Genomic DNA, 18,839 nt, shown 5'->3' on the forward strand with positions numbered 1-18,839 from the left:
AAAACAACAGCAAATGCCACCGTTTCGATCTTCTTTGAATCGTGATCCACAATATAGGAGTGTGTAATAATAGTAGCCGATATGCCACGATCTAGGTTGAGCAAACAGTCATTTAGCCTACATGTTTTCAGTTTGGAGCAAAGCTTTGATTCTACATAGCATTTTACTAACATTTTAGGCCAGGCGGCTCTCCAAATGCTAATAGTTATTTCATTTAGCTTTACCTTCTTTACACAACAATAGTTTACCATATAAAGACGAGGCATATACCTACATCAAATATTTATGGTCTTATTGTTATTATTTCCCATTGCACAATTCAAAATGGTCAAGATGCCCCTGACATGAGGTTTACATATTCGGAAATTAGCATTCATTTTCAGGTCGGAATCATGAATGAGTGAATCGTTGAATAAAGAAGCAGCATGGTGTGAGGCCCATAGCCAGCTCATTCATGTAATCCTCCCTTGTGACAAAAACCTCCCAATTCTTCCATTCATGAACTCTTGGTATCACGCTTGCGCAATGAAATTCGGAGTCCTCCCATTCATAAAAACGTAACCCCCGCATTTGAGCTCTGAGACGTTGTGCCCTCCCATTCACAAAAAAAACATGCCAAGGCATCTGCGCAGTACCTTCTTTTCCCTCCCATTCATAAAAAACAGTTTCCCCATGTAGTTGCAACATCGTATCAAAAAGACCGTGTCCTCACTGCAGTAAGCATCGAGTGGATAGTGTTCAATAATTTTTGGACTTAGTGTTTTTTCTTTACTTGGGAGAAATATATTTGGAATATACATGCAGTCTTCGAGCTCAACAGAGGAATGCGCTGCTAGTCTGGAAAAGTAAGTTATTCTATCGGATTTATAATAATTTTCGACATGGGATACATAAACCCTAGCAGCCTATCACATTTTTGGTTAAACAATTTCGAATACTGGTGTGTACATCAATTTTGTGGATTGCTTGGGTGCGCTGAACATTTATTTTTCTCTCTTGCAACAAGCTGTTCCCGTATTTGTACTTTGTGTCAATATTTAACCATGGATGCTACTATAGCAAGGTTGTGGACAAGAGAGAAGTAATAATGAGAGCAGATGAAATAAGATAACCTAAATGCTGACTTTTGTTTTACCTCGTTCATTTTTAAAGCGTTATAAGCCGTTTATACACATCTATGTTGCGGTTAAAAACAACAGCCTTACGTAGGCTATTAGTTACGGACTCGTGTCTTTGCCTCTTGCTGGTGATCATTCGCATTATCGGGGCTGGTTGCGTGACGCTTCTCTGCAGCGTTTGAGCTGGCACATCATATGCATATGTCAGGTGGTTTTGTCATCTGTTCCTTTAAATAACTCTCCGTTTTAAAAGAAACCGTTTGTCCAATAAAAATAAGTAGCGTTTTGGTCTAAACTGCCACCCTCCTTTCATAAACCAATAGCCAACACTATAGCCACTTGCGCGTAAAAAATATATAATTTTAAGACGCCATAGCCTATATGTTCTGGAGATTTTGCTATTGTGAATCACTTGTCGAATGAAATGTTATCATCATGTCTCGATAAATATTTAGTCAGATTTTACGTTTATTTTCTATTTCCAATGACGTGTCGCCTCCGGTTATATTCACTTAATTCACAGACGCTGAGGGGAGGGAGGAGGGAGACACTGTAACCTACCTACCTACCGTCTCTGGATTCACTGGTTCTGATGATCAGGAGTATTTGCAGGTCGGAGAGACGCAGCATTTTGCTCACTATTTTCAGGTTCCGTGATTATTGCTGTGGCAAATTACCTGACAATCGTATCAATATTTAACTAAAAATGTCATTAATTTCTTTATAATTTATCATGTCTGCCAGCTAGAGTGGTAGGTATGTAGTCTACCACACTACATTATAGTGTCTACTATAAAGTAACTACTAAGTAGTAACTGTTGTGCCCTGTACGACTATTGGGTCATTAAATAGGGCACGTTGGCATTTATTGGGACGAATCTTGTCCTGGAAGCAGCTCTGCAGCGTGGTCACTAGCTGGCACAGCCACGAAGTCATAATTTTAAACATAAACTTAACCACACTGCTGACTTTATGTTTAACCTTAAATTAAATTAAGACCGACAAGCTCACTTTTGTTTTCATGATTTTTTAAAAACGAAATAGCCAATTTTGACTTCGCACCTGGCTCAATCCGCTCATCTCTGCCTCCAGGACAGGATTCATCCCAAGAAACGTCAGCCTGCTTACATAGGTGCCATTACAGTCTACCTACTAATTCTGGGTTTCTTCCTTTTTAAGAGTGATGATGGGGCATGGAACTATGTCTCTTTTGGCGCATGCAGAGTAATATCCAAAAACTAGTGTCTGATTCTTGTAAAGATAAGATGGGTAAAGAGGAACATGTTATTTGGCACTATGGAGAATACTTGTTAGTTTTCTACTCACAGCATCACAGTTATGAATCATTTTTACGCTGCAAATGGACCACAAGAATTCCAAACAGATATAGCATTTGACAAAAACAGAATGCTTTCAAACATTGATTACATTAGGACACGATCACACATGTCTCTATTTATACGTAGGAATACTTGGAAACAGATTTTCTAAATTGAAATCACTTTGAGGAAATTTCCTGGTGATTTTACAGTCTTTTATGCCCATCAAAAAAAGTACATATATTTTGCTCAGTAAACTTGGGGAGGCAAATAAAATCAACAGAAAGCTGAATTTGGTCCGCATGCCGCCTATTGAGGAACCGTGCCCTACAACCTTTAAGGAGAAATTAACACCGACCAAATGCAATTAAATCAACAATGCGATTCATTATACTTTTGTCTAGTCACCAAACATAAAAAAGCTATATCTATTTCATCAATGGTCCTTTTGGTGAATGTGTTTATAGCACTTGGAAGTAATGTGTTATAGTCTCATTCTGGTCTATAGGGCCCCCTTCTTCTGAATATCATTTGGCATAGGCTTTATTTGTTATTGCATTCATGTTTTGCAATTAATGTTGACGTTGTGGTATTTTGTCTCTTGAGAAAGTGTTGAACATGAATTGGGTAAATTACATATTAATGCGCAACATAATGTGGATTTTATTGCATTTGAATACCAGGTATTATTAGAATGTTTATATATAAATATATAAATAATGTGCTTGTTAATATTCATTATAAACTGATACAGGACGTTCTCTGAATGTAACTGTCATCAGTACAATCGGTTGCTATGAGTCATTGTTGAGAATATATACTCTATGCTGACTCACGTCTTGGACAACCACTGACTAAGAGCCTTGTGTTAGATGGGTTTGTGTACAGATGTAGGTTCATCATTTGATCCCTTTTTTGTTGCTGAGAATTTGCCTGCAAAGCAGGAAATGCAAACATGTAAAAATACATCTAAAGTTTGTAATTTCCACTTGATTTGCCCTAACAACACATCTATCAACACCTACAAAAATGTCCATCAATTATAATCCACATAATAATTCACATTTCCTGTTGCTGCAGGATTATTTTCATGCTGTAGCAAACTGGCTCAAATTAAGATCCTACATCTGTAAGTAGGGTAGCCATTCCAGGAGGCTGACTGTTGTCTCTATGTTTCTGCAGGACTGCTAGATGTTGAGCTCTCTGTTTTCTGTATGAGGGACACCACCACACAGATGGAGTCGAGGGTTCCCCACCACATCCCTGGAGTGTCTTCCTCCATTATATCCCAGCCGTTGCGTATGGTTCCGTATGGAAGGCTACAGCACCCGCTCACCATCTTCCCAATCGACCAGATGAAGTCCTCTCATGTGGAAAATGACTATATTGACAGTCCCGCTGTGGTCTCCCAGCAACCCCTCAACCAGAAGGCTGTCAACAGGGGGCCCCACGAGGCACTGCTAGGGGCTCCCCACCTCCCCCAACTGGCGCGCTGCAACCCTCACAACGCCACCACACACCCCTGGATAACCTTCAGCGGGCGGCCCAGCTCCATCAGCAGCAGCAGCAGCACCTCGTCAGACCAGAGGCTGCTGGACCACGCAGCCCCCACCCCCGTGGTGGACCACAACTCCACCGTAGTCACCACCAGGACCCCCTGCTGCGGGCCCAAGGCGCTCACCTCAAAGCCCCTGGATCTAAAAACTGCTGCCCTGGGGGCTGCAACGGTTGACAAGAAGCACATGCTGCTGTGTGAGATTTGTGGGAAGTGCCGCTGCACGGAGTGCACCCTGCCCCGGACCCTGCCCTCGTGCTGGGTGTGTAACCAGGAGTGCCTGTGCTCAGTGCAGAGCCTGGTGGACTCAGCCACCTGCATGTGCCTGGTCAAGGCCATTTTCTACCACTGCACAGAGGACGAGGATGATGAGGGATCTTGCGCCGACCGCCCGTGCTCCTGCCACCAGTCTAACTGCTGTGCGCGCTGGTCCTTCATGGCAGCCATGTCCCTGGTGCTGCCCTGTCTGGTGTGCTACCTGCCCACCATGGGCTGTGTCAAACTGTCGCAGAAGTGCTATGACAAAACCAGCCGCCCGGGCTGCCGCTGCAAGAACTTCCAGCAGGCCTGTAAGAGCATGGAGGCCAAGGTTGCAGGCCAGGAGAAACAGGCCTCATGATAGTCATTGGCTGTTGCCTTATCAATACCCTCTAGATAGAACAATCCCACCAACCCCTAACCGCTGGATGGCTTCCAGAAAACCATGGTACTTACAAAAGGGTTTACACTTGTCCTTCTTGGTTTGAGTGATGTTATTCCACACAAGTCAGAATAGGTCTGTCTGCTCAATTGGTTGTCCTGGACAACTGCTTGCCTCAGAACACATCTTTATAGGTATAACAGACTGGCAGATTTTGTTTCTAAAATGGCTGAAGGCACAATTCATTATCCCTCTATACTGCTCTGAATTTCCAGCTTCATCATAGCTAGCTACTCTATGACACAATGGACCCCAGTTGTTGTTCTCCAAGAAAAAACACACAAAAAAGAAGCCTGCTCCAAAGCAGTTTCTCTCTGTTTATGCAAACTGTTGATTTCCTTTTGGGTAGTAAAGGATACTTCAACTGAAACAGCCACCCACTCTCCCCCATATATGAAACGTTTCAGTCCCATACAAGCCTTCCTGTTGCTAGCTTGATGTTGAGCTCGTTCTGTCAAGGTGGAAAAGTGAGAGGTAAAGTCGTGTGGCTTTGCCCGTCTGATATGTAAGGTCATACCACAACTGAGAGAAAAATAGTGTTTAGGATTGCCTGACTTGATCACTTTCCATTTCTTTGAGGGGATTTTTTAAAACCTAGCTTTTACCAATCACTTCAGAATAATTGCACGTCATGCCCTGCATGATGTGACGTAGTGGTTAACTCCAGTGCTCGACGTGGATGTGTTGTAGAAAAACCTCCTCAGGGATCGTTCCTCATCAGTAGAATTTGGTCTAGCACGTAAAAACTGCCACTAGCCTAGTTGACTTCACTTTGCACAATAGGCAAAGAACAGTTTCAAAAGGGCAAAAGGGCAATTGTGAATTATTTAGGAAGAGTAAGTTAAGAGAGGAAATGGAGGGAAAATACAGTCTTAGAAAAAAAGGTGCTATCCAGAACCTAAAAGTTTTTTTTTGGCTGTCCCCAAAGGAGAACCCTTTTTGGTTCAAGGTAGAAACATGTTGGGTTCCATGTAGGACCCTTTCCACAGTGGGTTCTACATGGAACCAAAGGGTTTTACGTGGAACCAAAAGGGTTCTCCCTGGGACCAATAGTAGTTATCTTATGGGGATAGCTGAAAAACCTTTTTGAACATTTTCTGGAGTGTAGCGTTTTCAGAAAGAGGTCAAGTGAAGCTGTAGCATATCTAGCCAGCCTTAGTTAAATCAAACCTGCCACTTGAACAACCTTTTTAGATGACGCAAACCCCTTATGATGTACTGAAGCACAGTATTAAGTATCAATGCTTAATGTATTTTACATTACTCTGTGAACTACTTTGAGTCCACATTGTATCAAATCAAATTTTATTGGTCGCATACACATATCTAGCAGATGTTATTGCGGGTTTAGCAAAATGCTTGTGTTCCTAGCTCCAACAGTGCAGCAATATCTAACAGTACACACAAATCTAAAAGTAAAATAATGGAATTAAGAAATTCTCATAATTTTTGCTGCAGTGTTGAGTTTTTTGTCTGTTAGAAATATTATTTATCTTTATTTTCTCAATCTATTTTTGCGGCTTGCATGGAGTACCAATGACTTTGCCAAAGGAGTTTAGTATAGCTTGTTTAGCTGTCTTAGGGATCATATTTGTTATGCACTCGCCAAATTGTCAGAGGGCAATTGCTCTTAAAGGTGCTGTGTCCTTTTTTTATGCTTCAGTTTGGCATAAAGGGAATCTACACATTTCTGTCACGTCGGTTCTAAGGTCCCCCACTAACATTAGGGCCTGCCTCTTTTACATTTTTGTACATTTTTTTCTTCTTGTTGCACAAAGCAGAAAACACACAGGAAAAAAAACACTGTTCTTAGTCTTGAATGTATAAGGCAATATTATTTTCAAATGTTTGCAATTCAATCCAAGGGAAGGTGCCAAAATGGGGAATTATGTTCTGACTGGCAAAGCCAGGGAATATTTGTTGATGTGGTGACAATATGTTATAGAAATAGACCTATGTTATAGAAATATACCTATTTTATAGAAATAGACCTATGCAGGTGATATGTTGTTGTAAATAGTTTTAAATGTCCTTGAAAAACTGCATGGTACATTATAACTACAATACAAAACATAGATAGATATATAGATATATATATATTTTGAGGGTAAAGATTTGAGGTTGAGGGGAAGAGGGAGGGGGGAAGACAGGTCTTACTATCATAAGCACTTGATTTAGAAAAGTGTGCCCCGCAGTAAAAATACCTCTGTTTATGCTATTCATGCCTCTTTAGCGGATAGAGGCGAAGCTAATTCCCAGTTCTTCAGTGCCCCTGCAACTGTGGAATCATTGAATCCACTGAAGGAATACAATTTTGGCCTATCCGGATCAACCCATTTCCCCCTGTTTGTACTTACAGTGTCGCAACTTTTTTTCCCTCCCCAATTTGGCCGACAAATACCCTGTCCTTGATTGACAAATACCCTGGCCTTGATTGACAAATACCCTGGCCTTGATTGACAAATACCCTGGCCTTGATTGACAAATACCCTGGCCTTGATTGACAAATACCCTGGCCTCGATTGACAAATACCCTGGCCTTGATTGACAAATACCCTGGCCTTGATTGACAAATACCCTGGCCTTGATTGACAAATACCCTGGCCTTAATTAACAAATACCCTGGCCTTGATTGACAAATACCCTGGCCTTAATTAACAAATACCCTGGTCTTGATTTACAAATACAGCTGCTGTCCATAAACGTGTCAAAAGCACCATGAGGAAAAGAGAACTGTAAAGCTATGTTCCAGTCCATCTTGTTTAATAGTGGATCTCTTTTGCTTCTCTACCTTTTTTCTCTCTGTCTCTCTCACACTGTGGCTTGGGTAAAATCCTTAGCGTCATGTGTTTGGTGGCCTGTTAAGGTATTGAATAATCACCAACCATGACAACTCAATAACGAAGCCTTTTATTTTGTTAGAATGCTGTGACTTAAACTCCATTTTGTGGTACACTTGTGGCCACTAGAATTATCTTCAACTCAATCAAAATAACCTTCAAAACTGCTGGCTCCTGCTATTCAATGTCTTTGCCTTTGCAATGTCAATGTTGCGGAAAAATTAGCTCTGTGCTTTTGTTTTGTTTAACTATAACAAAATGAACAAATCTCCCATATAAAAGTTTCCCTATATAGATATATTTATTTTGAAGTTCTATTTTATATAGTATTTATTTAGATTCCAACCTGTGTTTGTGAAGAAAGCTCATGTCGAAATGGAATGTACATTGACATTGGAAATATATATTGTTAAATATAAACATGTTGTGGTGTCTTTTTTTACTGAGGGTCCTCTACTTGAATCATACACGAACCAAACTCTTAGACAGACAGAAAACATATCAGTACATTCTCTGTCATGTCCTTTCAGATTGGTGGAACATGGTTAAGTGTTAAAGCTACCAATGAGAGTTCTGTTTCCATAGTTACAAGACTTAGTTTGTCATTTAGTTGATCTGGGGCGGGAGAGCTATGGTTGAAAGTAAAAAAAAATATATGAAAAAGTGGGCCAGAAATAGCCTGTTTCCCGTTCACTCGCAGAGGACCAAATTAAAACTGTTAATCATGTTAAATCAGGACATTTAGTGGTTTTCACTGTGTCATTTGAATGCTTCCTGAATTCCCTTCCTTTTAGTTTAAATTGTATTATTCTCCTATGGAACAGTGGTAAGCCACACTCCAATTCAGGCCAGAAGAAGCAGCATGACCCTATATTTACTGACATAAAATATTACAGTAAGTAATACTGGGGCTCCTGAGTGGCGCATTGGTCTAAGGCACTGTATCTCAATGCTAGATGTGTCACTATGGACGCTGGTTCAATTCTGGCTGTGATTGGGAGTCCCATAGGGCAGTACCCAATTGGCCCAGTGTTGTCTGGGTTTGGCTGGGGTAGGTCATCATTGTAAATAAGAATTTGTTCTTAACTGAATTGCCTAGTTAAATAAAGGTTAAATAAAATAAATATTCAGATATTTCCTTCATCTACTTAGACAGAAGCATGCCCTGGTCAAATGCAATGAATAATATCCTCAACCAATTAAAACCAAGGATCAGTGAGTTACTGTAAGTAAGAAAAACCCATGCTGAGAAAATGTTTTCCTCTATTTGGAAAAAAAAGGCAACATGAGAGGTTGTTGTCCTTGTAAATTGTGTGAGTGAACACTGACTGCCTACATGATTAAGGGGTGGTCTTATATAGATGTGTAACATTCCGTTTCTCCCAAGAAGAACACCACCGTACCTACGTGGTCAAGCTGTGCACCCCCCCAGGCCCACCTGTGTCGTTTCCCCTCCAGGCAAGGCAGGGCCCTGTGTCCTGTGTCCTGAGTGTTACCTGTAAGCACCTGGGGGAGATGAGTGAGAAGCTGAGTTGACTTCTGGCTGAGCTGGGGCTTCTGCTGCAGCCTGTGGCACTGGGGCCTGTCTGTTAGAGTAGGTGAGATCTGAGACAAACCTGCCTGTTTGTCATCTCCCCACCCTGCACTGCGCTCCCTCCCACACCACCACCATGTGTGTATTCCACACCACTGCTGTCATCCTCCCCCCCCCTCCGCTCCGCCAGGCCCAAAACTACACATCAGCTCAGGAATTTTAAATGGCAGCAAGTGAAAAAAACACCCCTCTCACAGACATATGATATGGGAAAAGGTAATGCTGTCGCTGGTAGGTGTCGTATTATCTTAGCTAACCACACTGTTTCATGGCTGAGTTCTTAGGAAGTGTCAGTCAATGCACAATGTTGAGAGTAAGGTCGTCACACTCCGTCAAACAGCATATTCTCACTCTGCAGGTTGGAATGGCTGTGCTTTGTTGCCGATAGCTCCCATGTACAGCACTTCCTAAATCCCATTATGATCAAAGCTGTGAAAATATCTGTATAAGTGACATGACGAAACGAAGAAGAAGAAAAACACACTTATGGCTCTGACTTCATTGTGTACAGTACCGGTTCCTATAGCTTTGATTCAGGTTTATCCTTACTCTGGTAGTATCGTTCTCATACTATATACTCTATTATAAACTGGGTACTTTGGCTCCTGGATGCTGATTGGCTGAAAGCTGTGGTATATACAGTTATGACCCCCCAAAACATGTTTTACTCTTGTAATTATGTTGGTAACCAGTTTATAATAGCAACAAGGTACCTCAGGGGTTTGTGGTATATGGCCAATATACTAGTTTTGTTTTTACTTAGCTGTGGTATGTTGGCCATATTCCACACCCCTCCCCTAAGCCTTATTGCTTAGTATTATTATCTAGCTAATATATTATCATCAACAATAATATGATTGTCCTTGTAATTATCTGTAATCTTGTTTATATTGTTACAAGTCTATAATTGAACTGTTCTTACTATGATGTGGTGGTGCCTGCTGGTGATAGCAAAGCCCTTCTTTCAACAGAAGTGTGTTACCAGCCCTCCAGCTATAGAAGACATTGTTCTGTGCATGCCAAAGTAAGGCCACACCATTCTGGGAGTCACAGCCACAGCAGACACACAGTTGGACCATCAAACAGATACCCATCACCCTGTCCAACTTCGACATAACATCCGTTGATCCTTCTATTTTTTTGTTGATATTTTCTTTGCTTGGTGTTTCTCATGTTCAGCAGCCATTTTGTCCAGCCAGTCAGTCCATGCTGTGACTGGAACAGACCTGTCTGCACATTTCCCAAGTAAACTCATCCATGTTGATTTGGTCGAAGTAAATGTCCCCTTGCAGAATGGATGACATATTGCAAAAGTCCTTTCCACATCTGGTGCAGTACTCATCCCCCTCTCCCTCTCCCTCCCCCTCCCTCTTCCCCTCTCTACTAGTTGTGCATACAAATGACATGGACTGAAGAGAGAGAGTCAAACAAAAGTGCCTCAACGATTTGTGAGGTCAGGGAATTGGAAGAGAGATCATTCTGGGTTTTCCTACGGGACATATGCAGGTCTGCAGGAATGCACGCTCAGATGGGCGGAAATGGCAAGTACACGCTGTTTGGAAATGTGACCCTGACATTTAGACCTGGAGATTGCGAAAGGCATCCTGCACTGGTATTTCAGGGCCCAGCGAACCAAGTGTGACAGGAAGACTTCAACGCAAGAGAAACACACACTTCAACACTTTAAGTTAGAGAAAAGGGAGGTGGGGTGAGAGCGGAGGCATTAGAGAGAAAGGGAGGTGGGGTGAGAGCAGGGGAGATAGAGAGAAAGGGAGATGGAATTGAGAGTTTGCCAAAAGTTTCAGAGTGCACCAGCCAGACTCCTTCGTTCTCTGAACTCCATGGCATCTGACCAAGCAGCAACTTTAAACAAAGAGCTACTGTCTTGCCTGGGTCGTTCTTGAATTACGGTGACATTTGGACATGCCATTCTGGGAAGATTTTTTATATTTTATTTTTTATATACTGTATTTGGGTACATCTTTCCATTCTAAATATGGTAGCTTTAATAAAAAATGTTTACCCTTATAATAACATTGTGCGACCAGTAGGAGTAGTTACACCAATGATGGTAACACCGATGAGACATTTTTGGTACTGTAAATTAGGATTTTCTGAAATGGAGACCACAAATGCTCAGATCCAAGGTCGTCAATCCATTAAAGTGATATAATTAATCATTTTGCTCACAACGTAATTTCCCTTCATTTAAATTGACTAAAACTAAATGACACTTTGGATTCAGACTCACCGAATGATCAATGGAATCCTCAAATTTATGACATACTAAAAAGGTGTGATTAGCTAATACTTTTCATTAATACAGACCCCTTCCCCGATAACAGTTTTCCCCTGAAGAGAATGCTCAAGGACCTTGTATAGTAAGTATATCTTTATAATGGGTGGCAGGTAGCCTAGTGGTTAGCGCGTTGGACTAGTAACCGAAAGTTTGCAAGATTGAATCCCCGAGCTGACAAGGTAAAAATCTGTCGTTCTGCCCCTGAACAAGGCAGTTAACCCACCGTTCCTAGGCTGTCATTGAAAATAAGAATTTGTTCTAACATGCCTAGTTAAATAAAGGTACAATTTTAAATGACATAAAACTAAGGGGACACACATTAGAGCTATACTATAAGAAAAAAACTATTTTAATAGCCTTCTTTGTTTTTATTGATCTATACAATATATTAAATCGTATTGTTCAACGTTTAGCGTTCAAAATGATAGACATATACATCTAAATCCCCAAAACATGTCACTAGAACTCTGGGACAACTACATCACTACTGGGTCAAGCCAATGTTCTTTACCCATAGCACTTTAAATGGTGCATAACCAGTTTTACAGTACAAAAGACTTGCATTCTGTTTTATTAAACAGTTAAATATATTTTTAAAAACATGTTTGATGTGTGACTATTTGTCATTTCTAAGTGCTTTTCATGGTTGCAAAGGCAAGGGACGCAAATGCCACGACCAGCATCATTTCCGCTTTCTGAGGCTACTCAGGCCTGCTGCTCGCTTTGACTCTGCTAACACCTAGGCCAAATGGATTTGCACTGGTCAAAGCTCAGACAGCTGTAAAAAGTATAGCACTGGTGTCTTGAAAGAGCATTTTATATTATATATACACCATAGTAAATGTGGTTAGGAGTCAAAAACCTTGTCACTGATTTTTCAAGCCAATTTAAACTGAGACTGCACCACTCAGGAACACTCAACACCTCTTGGAAAGCAATTCTGACTTGTCTTTGGCATTAAAATATGTGTAATTGCCCTGCTGAAAAATACAACTCTACCCTTGGGTTAAGTTTTTGGAGGACTGAGGCCGGTTTCCCTCTAACTTTTTACCTGGGCTTTGTTCCATTCATATTTCTTTTGATCCTGACACACTCCCCAGTCCCTGTCGGTGACAAGCATACCAATAACATGATGCTGCCACCACAATACTTGAAAATAAAGAATGTGTTGTGTGTTATTGGATACGACCGAAGCCTGTCGTTTTTAATTTAGGTCAAAAAGTTAATTTCTTTGTCGTGCTATCTTGCTGTATTACCAAACAGCCTTTTTGAAAACAAAATGGATGATTTGGAGTGGATTTTTTTTTATACAAGCTTAAATCTTTTCACTGTCATACAGGCCAGTAATGTGGAGTGAATGCAATGTTGTTGGTCCTCTGTGTTGTCAAGTACTGTGGTGGCAGTCTCATGTTATGGGTATGCTTGTCACCGGCAGGGACTGTTAGGATCACAATTAAAATGAAAGGAGCAAAGCCAAGATAAAAAGTTTGAGGAAACGTTGACACAGTCTTCTGAATACCTAACCGTGGGATAGAGTTTTATTTTTCACAGAGACAATTACACAGATGTTAATGCCAACGGCACACCAGAATGGCTTTCCAATATGTGTTGAGTGCTCCTGAATGGTCCAGTCTCAGTCCTGACTTAAATTGCGTTGAAAAGCAAAGACCAGCTTTGAATATTGCTGTCCATCAATGACTCCAAACCAAATTTACTGAGCTTGAGCAATTTTGACAAAAACAATGTAAATATGTTGCCCTAAGAATTGTGCGAAATTGATGGAATGTTATTCAATATGGTTTTCAGCTGTAACGGCTGCTAAAGGTGCTTCCACCAAGTATTAACTCTGGGGTGTGAAGACATGCGCAATCAAAACACTTGATTTATTTTATTTTATTAATTTGGACTATTTTCTATACATTTTTCTTTGACTTTGGAAATGTGGAGTAGGTTGTGTAGATCGGTAGGATTTATTCCCTTTTGAGATCAAATTTGAAGTAGCAAAATGTGAAGACTGCAAGAGGTACAGTATGTAGACTTTCACTAGTGACACTATGTCATCTCAAATCACATTTTTTATCACATTTTATTAGTCACATGCGCCGAATGCAACAGTGAAATTCTTATTTACAAGCCCCTAACCAACAATACAGTTTAAAAAATATGAATAAGAATAAGAAATAGAAGGAACAAGTAATTAAAGAGCAGCAGTAAAATGACAATAGCGAGACTAGTATATACAGGGGGGGTACCGGTACAGAGTCAATGTGGAGACTATATACAGGTGGGGTACCAGTACAGAGTCAATGTGGAGACTATATACAGGTGGGGTACCAGTACAGAGTCAATGTGGAGACTATATACAGGGGGGGTACCGGTACAGAGTCAATGTGGAGACTATATACAGGTGGGGTACCAGTACAGAGTCAATGTGGAGACTATATACAGGGGGGGTACCAGTACAGAGACAATGTGGAGACGATATACAGGGGGGGTACCAGTACAGAGACAATGTGGAGGCTATATACAGGGGGTACCGGTACAGAGTCAATGTGGAGACTATATACAGGGGGGGTACCAGTACAGAGTCAATGTGGAGGCTATATACAGGGGCAGGGGTACTGGTACAGAGTCAATGTGGAGACTATATACAGGGGGGGTACCAGTACAGAGACAATGTGGAGACTATATACAGGGGGTACCGGTACAGAGTCAATGTGGAGACTATATACAGGGAGGGTACCAGTACAGAGACAATGTGGAGACTATATACAGGGGCTACCGGTACAGAGTCAATGTGGAGACTATATACAGGGAGACTACCGGTACAGAGTCAATGTGGAGACTATATACAGGGGGGGGGGTACCGGTACAGAGTCAATGTGGAGACTATATACAGGGGGTACCGGTACCGGTCAATGTGTGGGGGCACCGATTTTCTTCCATGCACTACTTTGTGCAGAAGGCACATTAAGACATGTAGCATATTCATACACAAAGCCTATAAACTGGTGGATCAGTCATAGCTGTGGGGCAGCAGGTAGCCTAGCGGTTAGGAGCATTGGGACAGTTTATGAAAGGCAGCTGGTTTGAATCCCCGAGCCAACTAGGTGAAAAATCTGTCAATGTACCCTTGAGCAAGGCACGTAACCCTATTTGCTCCTGTAAGTCACTCTGGATAAGAGTGTCTGCTAAAATTTAAATGTAGCTCAGCAAACTGGATTGTTTTCCCTTATTTTTAAATGGCTCAAGGAATGGCAACAAAAGTGGACTGAGGTGAATGGTAGGGGACAGGAATTTTAATGAGGCTCCACGACTCAACACCATTATAAGTATTCAGACCGTGTAATTTGATACTTTTAAACTTGAGACTGATCAGCTGTTGTATATTTCATGTGGATGGATCTTTCAACTTGAATGTCTTATGCCTAAGTACATATGAAAGAGCATTCCTGTGACATACACACACACACACAATTCTCCGGCTTATGCTCTCTCTGTGCTGGGTGAATAACAGCACAGCAGTCCCCTGAGGCACCGAGGGGCCAGAGCCTACCAAACTTGGCTTCCGACCCCACAGCGCTGACACACCCACTTGGACTCAGCTGCAGTGCATTCCTGGTGAGCGCATTGTCAAAGCCCAACACTTCCTCTGGAGCTCAGCCAACACAACCGCAATAACATTTTATACATTTATCTCTCACAGAGAACACTGTTGCAAAACATTCCCTCCCCTCCCCTCCCCTCCCCTCCCCTCCCCTCCCCTCCCCTGCCCTGCCCTCTCCTCTCCTCTCCTCTCCTGCCCTCCCCTCCCCTCCCCTCTCTCCTCTCCTCTCCTCTCCTCTCCTCTCCTCTCCTCTCCTCTCCCACAGTTCAACTCTCACTTACTTCTTCTTCTGTTGTTTCCAGGTGTTGTTAGCTCCATTCTCTTTTAAAATGGTAGCTACTCTGAACCCATGTTTGGGAACATGGAAAAATGACTTTTTACTCTGACTTTCAGGCACATAGAAAGTGATGACATCAGTCTAGTGACAGCCAGTATCTTCTCCTTTCTGTATACCTTCCCTATAAAGCAACGTAGGTACCTGGTTCAATTATGCAAATCAGTTTATTATCTCATCCCACTGTGTCACGTTCTGACCTATATTTCCTTTGTGTTGTATTTATTTAGTATGGTCAGGGCGTGAGTTGGGTGGGCAGTCTATGTTTGTTTTTCTATGTTGTGGGGCAGTTCTATGTTTTCGGCCTAGTATGGTTCTCAATCAGAGGCAGGTGTCATTAGTTGTCTCTGATTGAGAATCATACTTAGGTAGCCTGGGTTTCACTGTGTGTTGGTGGGTGATTGTTCCTGTCACTGTGTTTGTTGTCACAGGATAGGACTGTTTTGCGTTTTCACATTTCTTGTTTTTGTTAGTTTGTTCATGTGTAGTGATTTATTAAAACATGAATAACCACCACGCTGCGCTTTGGTCCGCTTCTCTTCCTCCTACAGACGAACGCCGTTACACACTGGGCAAAAACTGGTTGAATCAACGTTGTTTCCACGTCATTTCAACCAAAAAGATCTATACGATGAAGTTGAATCAACTTGGAAAACTGATCGAATTTTCAAAAAGTAATCAATGTCAGGGCATTTCGTCTTTTATTCACCCAACTTTGAACCTAAATTCAATGACATGGTAAATTGTTTTGTTGATTTCACCTTGAATTCACTTTAGTTGACAACTCAACCAAATGTAAATCAAAACTAGACATTGAACTGATGTCTGTGCCCAGTGGGATCTTTCTTCTCGTACCGCTGCCCTGCAGTTCTACCACAGTAGCGGTAGGCCAGACTCCAAGGCTATAGACTCAGGAAGCTGCTTCCTGTAGGCCCTGAGGGAGTATGGGAAGAGTAGTTTTCTAGTATAGTATATTACAGTATAGTATACAGATATGTATGTCTTAATTTGATCAACCTGTTGCAGGATAACTTTTCTGCAATGCAGGAAATGTAAAACTTGCAGTGTATTTGAGGTTTGAAACGCTTCTGAACTTTGTAATTTCCACTGCAATTTCAGACTTGATTTTATCAACACCTACAAAAATGTCCACTAATTATAATCCACATAATCACATTTCCTGTTGCTGCAGAATTATTTTCCTGCTGTAGCTAACTGGCTCAAATGAAGATCCTACATCTGTAGGAGGCCCAGAAGGACAACCAGTCAGAGAATATGAGCCGCTATTTCCACAGCCCTCTGTGGCTCCTCTCCTCAGCCAGCCAGTAGTTGCACTATGGGTCCTCAGCCACATTGTCTTCACTACTAATATCTCTTGCTCTCTATTGTGTTTCCTCTTTTTACCAAACCTGTGTGGGGACCTGTTACCAGGCTGCTGCGATCGCATTGTGAAAAGGACACAAAAGAGAGAGGACTTCCGAGGTGTATGCTCCACATTGGTGTGACTGTCCTAGATAGATAGAACTCTGCTGTTGGCTGAGATGTGTACTGCTGGGGGGATTAGTACTAAGGATGTGTTTGCAGTGGTGATTTTATCAAAGGCTTTGCTGTGTGTGTGTGTGTGTGTGTGTGTGTGTGTGTTTGCACTTGTTTGCCTACCTTATCAGGACCCCAGTGTCCAACAATTCACCCGAATGTCTTGACAAGGTAGAAAAAAGGATTTTCATGTCCTAAATTTATTCAATGCTATTTTAAACTTAAGGGTTAGTTTTGGGGTTAGGGTTAGGGTTAGGGCGAAGGTTAGGCGTAGAATTAGGTTAAGAGTTAGGGGTAAGGTTAAGAGTTAGGGGTAGGGTTAGGTTAAGAGTTAGGGGTAGAGTTAGGTTAAGAGTTAGGGGTAGAGTTAGGGTTAGGATTAGGGTTAGGGTTATTAGGGGTAGGAATAGGTTAGGGGTTAGGGAAAGTAGGATTTTTTATCGTTAAACATTTTTACTCCCAATTTTTTTTAAGTGTGTGTATGTGTGCGCACATGCGTAACAGGATCAGTTGTCCCTGTGCCTTCTCCCCTCATCACAACACAGCTGCTGTGCCTTCTTCCGTCTTCGGAACGGTCTATGTAAGTTATTAAAGAGCCAACACAATGGCTACACAAACGCATCAGTTCAGTGAAACAGGAAGCGGACCCTTATGTAACAGGTATGACTTCACAGGAAGCCAGGGGAACAAAGGCTCGGATGCACAGGACCCACAGATAAAGATCCACTGTGTGTCTGCTGCCTCCGAGTTACAATGACGCTTTGTTGCCATGATCAGGAAAGAAGGGACAAGCGCATGTATCATTTGTCCCCTTAGTTTACCTTGCGTGGGCTAGCAGCGGGCACACGGCCCATCTGATAAACGGCCAAAGCAGGGTCGATCCACACAGGACAGAGATTCACCCGGGGGCCTGATGGTGATTTGTGTCCCCCAACCTGAAGGGGGTAGGCTGGGGAGGGGAGGCGACCACTCTGGCTGGAGGGGATTTGTAACCTAGGCTACAGGGTAAATCCATTTTTGACAGCATCCCTTTTGATCTGAACCAAACTTTCCATATATGTTTGCCCATCCCTGTAGGCTGTCTCGCCGTTGTCGGTGATCAGGCCTACCACTGTTGTGTCATCTGCAAACTTAATGATGGTGTTGGAGTCGTGCCTGACCACGCAGTCATGGGTGAACAGGGAGTACAGGAGGGGACTGAGCATGCACCCCTAAGGGGCTCCAGTGTTGAGGATCAGCATGGCAGATGTGTTGCTACCTACCCTCACCAACTGGGGGTGGGCCCATCAGGAAGTCCAGGATCCAGTTGCAGAGGGAAGTGTTTAGTCCCAGGATCCTTAGCTTAGTGATGAGCTTTGAGGGTACTATGGTGTTGAACGCTGAGCTGTAGTCAATGAATAGCATTCTCACGTTGTCACGCCCTGACCGTAGAGAGCGTTTTATGTCTCTATTTTGGTTTGGTCAGGGTGTGATTTGGGTGGGCAGTCTATGTTCTATGATTTTCTATTTCTATGTGTTTGGCCGGGTGTGGTTCTCAATCACAGGCAGCTGTCCATCGCTGTCTCTGATTGAGAACCATACTTAGGTACCCTTTTCCCCCACCTGTTTTGTGGGAAGTTAACTCGACTTTGTTCAGGGCACATAGCCCAAAGCCTCACGGTTTGGTTTTGTTCTTTGTTTGGTCGGTGTCATTTTTAATAAAGAGAAAATGTACGCTTACCATGCTGCACCTTGGTCCAGTCCTTCAGCCAGCCGTGACACACGTAGGTGTTCCTTTTGTCCAGGTGGGAAAGGGCAGTGTGGAGTGCGATAGAGATTGCATCATCTGTGGATCTGTTTGGACGTTATGCAAATTGGAGCGGGAATAGTGGATAATGGTGTTAATGTGAGCCATTACCAGCCTTTCAAAGCACTTCATGGCTACGGATGTGAGTGCT

The 18,839-nt window shown here is 42.3% G+C and overlaps 1 protein-coding gene across 2 annotated transcripts; it reads left to right on the top strand.

Annotated features, from left to right (window-relative positions):
- The first annotated feature begins 656 nt into the window (after nt 1–656).
- LOC110533351 (protein sprouty homolog 4) lies at nt 657–7,952 on the top strand. 2 transcript variants are annotated; one of them, XM_021617462.3, is made up of 2 exons: nt 657–845; nt 3,620–7,952. In XM_021617462.3, the coding sequence occupies exon 2, from the start codon at nt 3,652–3,654 to the stop codon at nt 4,609–4,611; it is 960 nt and encodes a 319-aa protein (XP_021473137.1). In that variant the 5' UTR covers nt 657–845; nt 3,620–3,651; the 3' UTR covers nt 4,612–7,952. The 2 variants fall into 2 exon arrangements, with proteins under 2 accessions (XP_021473137.1, XP_090045100.1); XM_090188974.1 differs by lacking the exon at nt 657–845 and adding an exon at nt 1,614–1,730.
- The last annotated feature ends 10,887 nt before the right edge of the window (nt 7,953–18,839 follow it).

The sequence above is a fragment of the Oncorhynchus mykiss genome, chromosome 10 (assembly GCF_057628025.1).
Source record: "Oncorhynchus mykiss isolate SJ-2025 chromosome 10, ASM5762802v1, whole genome shotgun sequence".
NCBI classification, from domain to species: domain Eukaryota; kingdom Metazoa; phylum Chordata; class Actinopteri; order Salmoniformes; family Salmonidae; genus Oncorhynchus; species Oncorhynchus mykiss.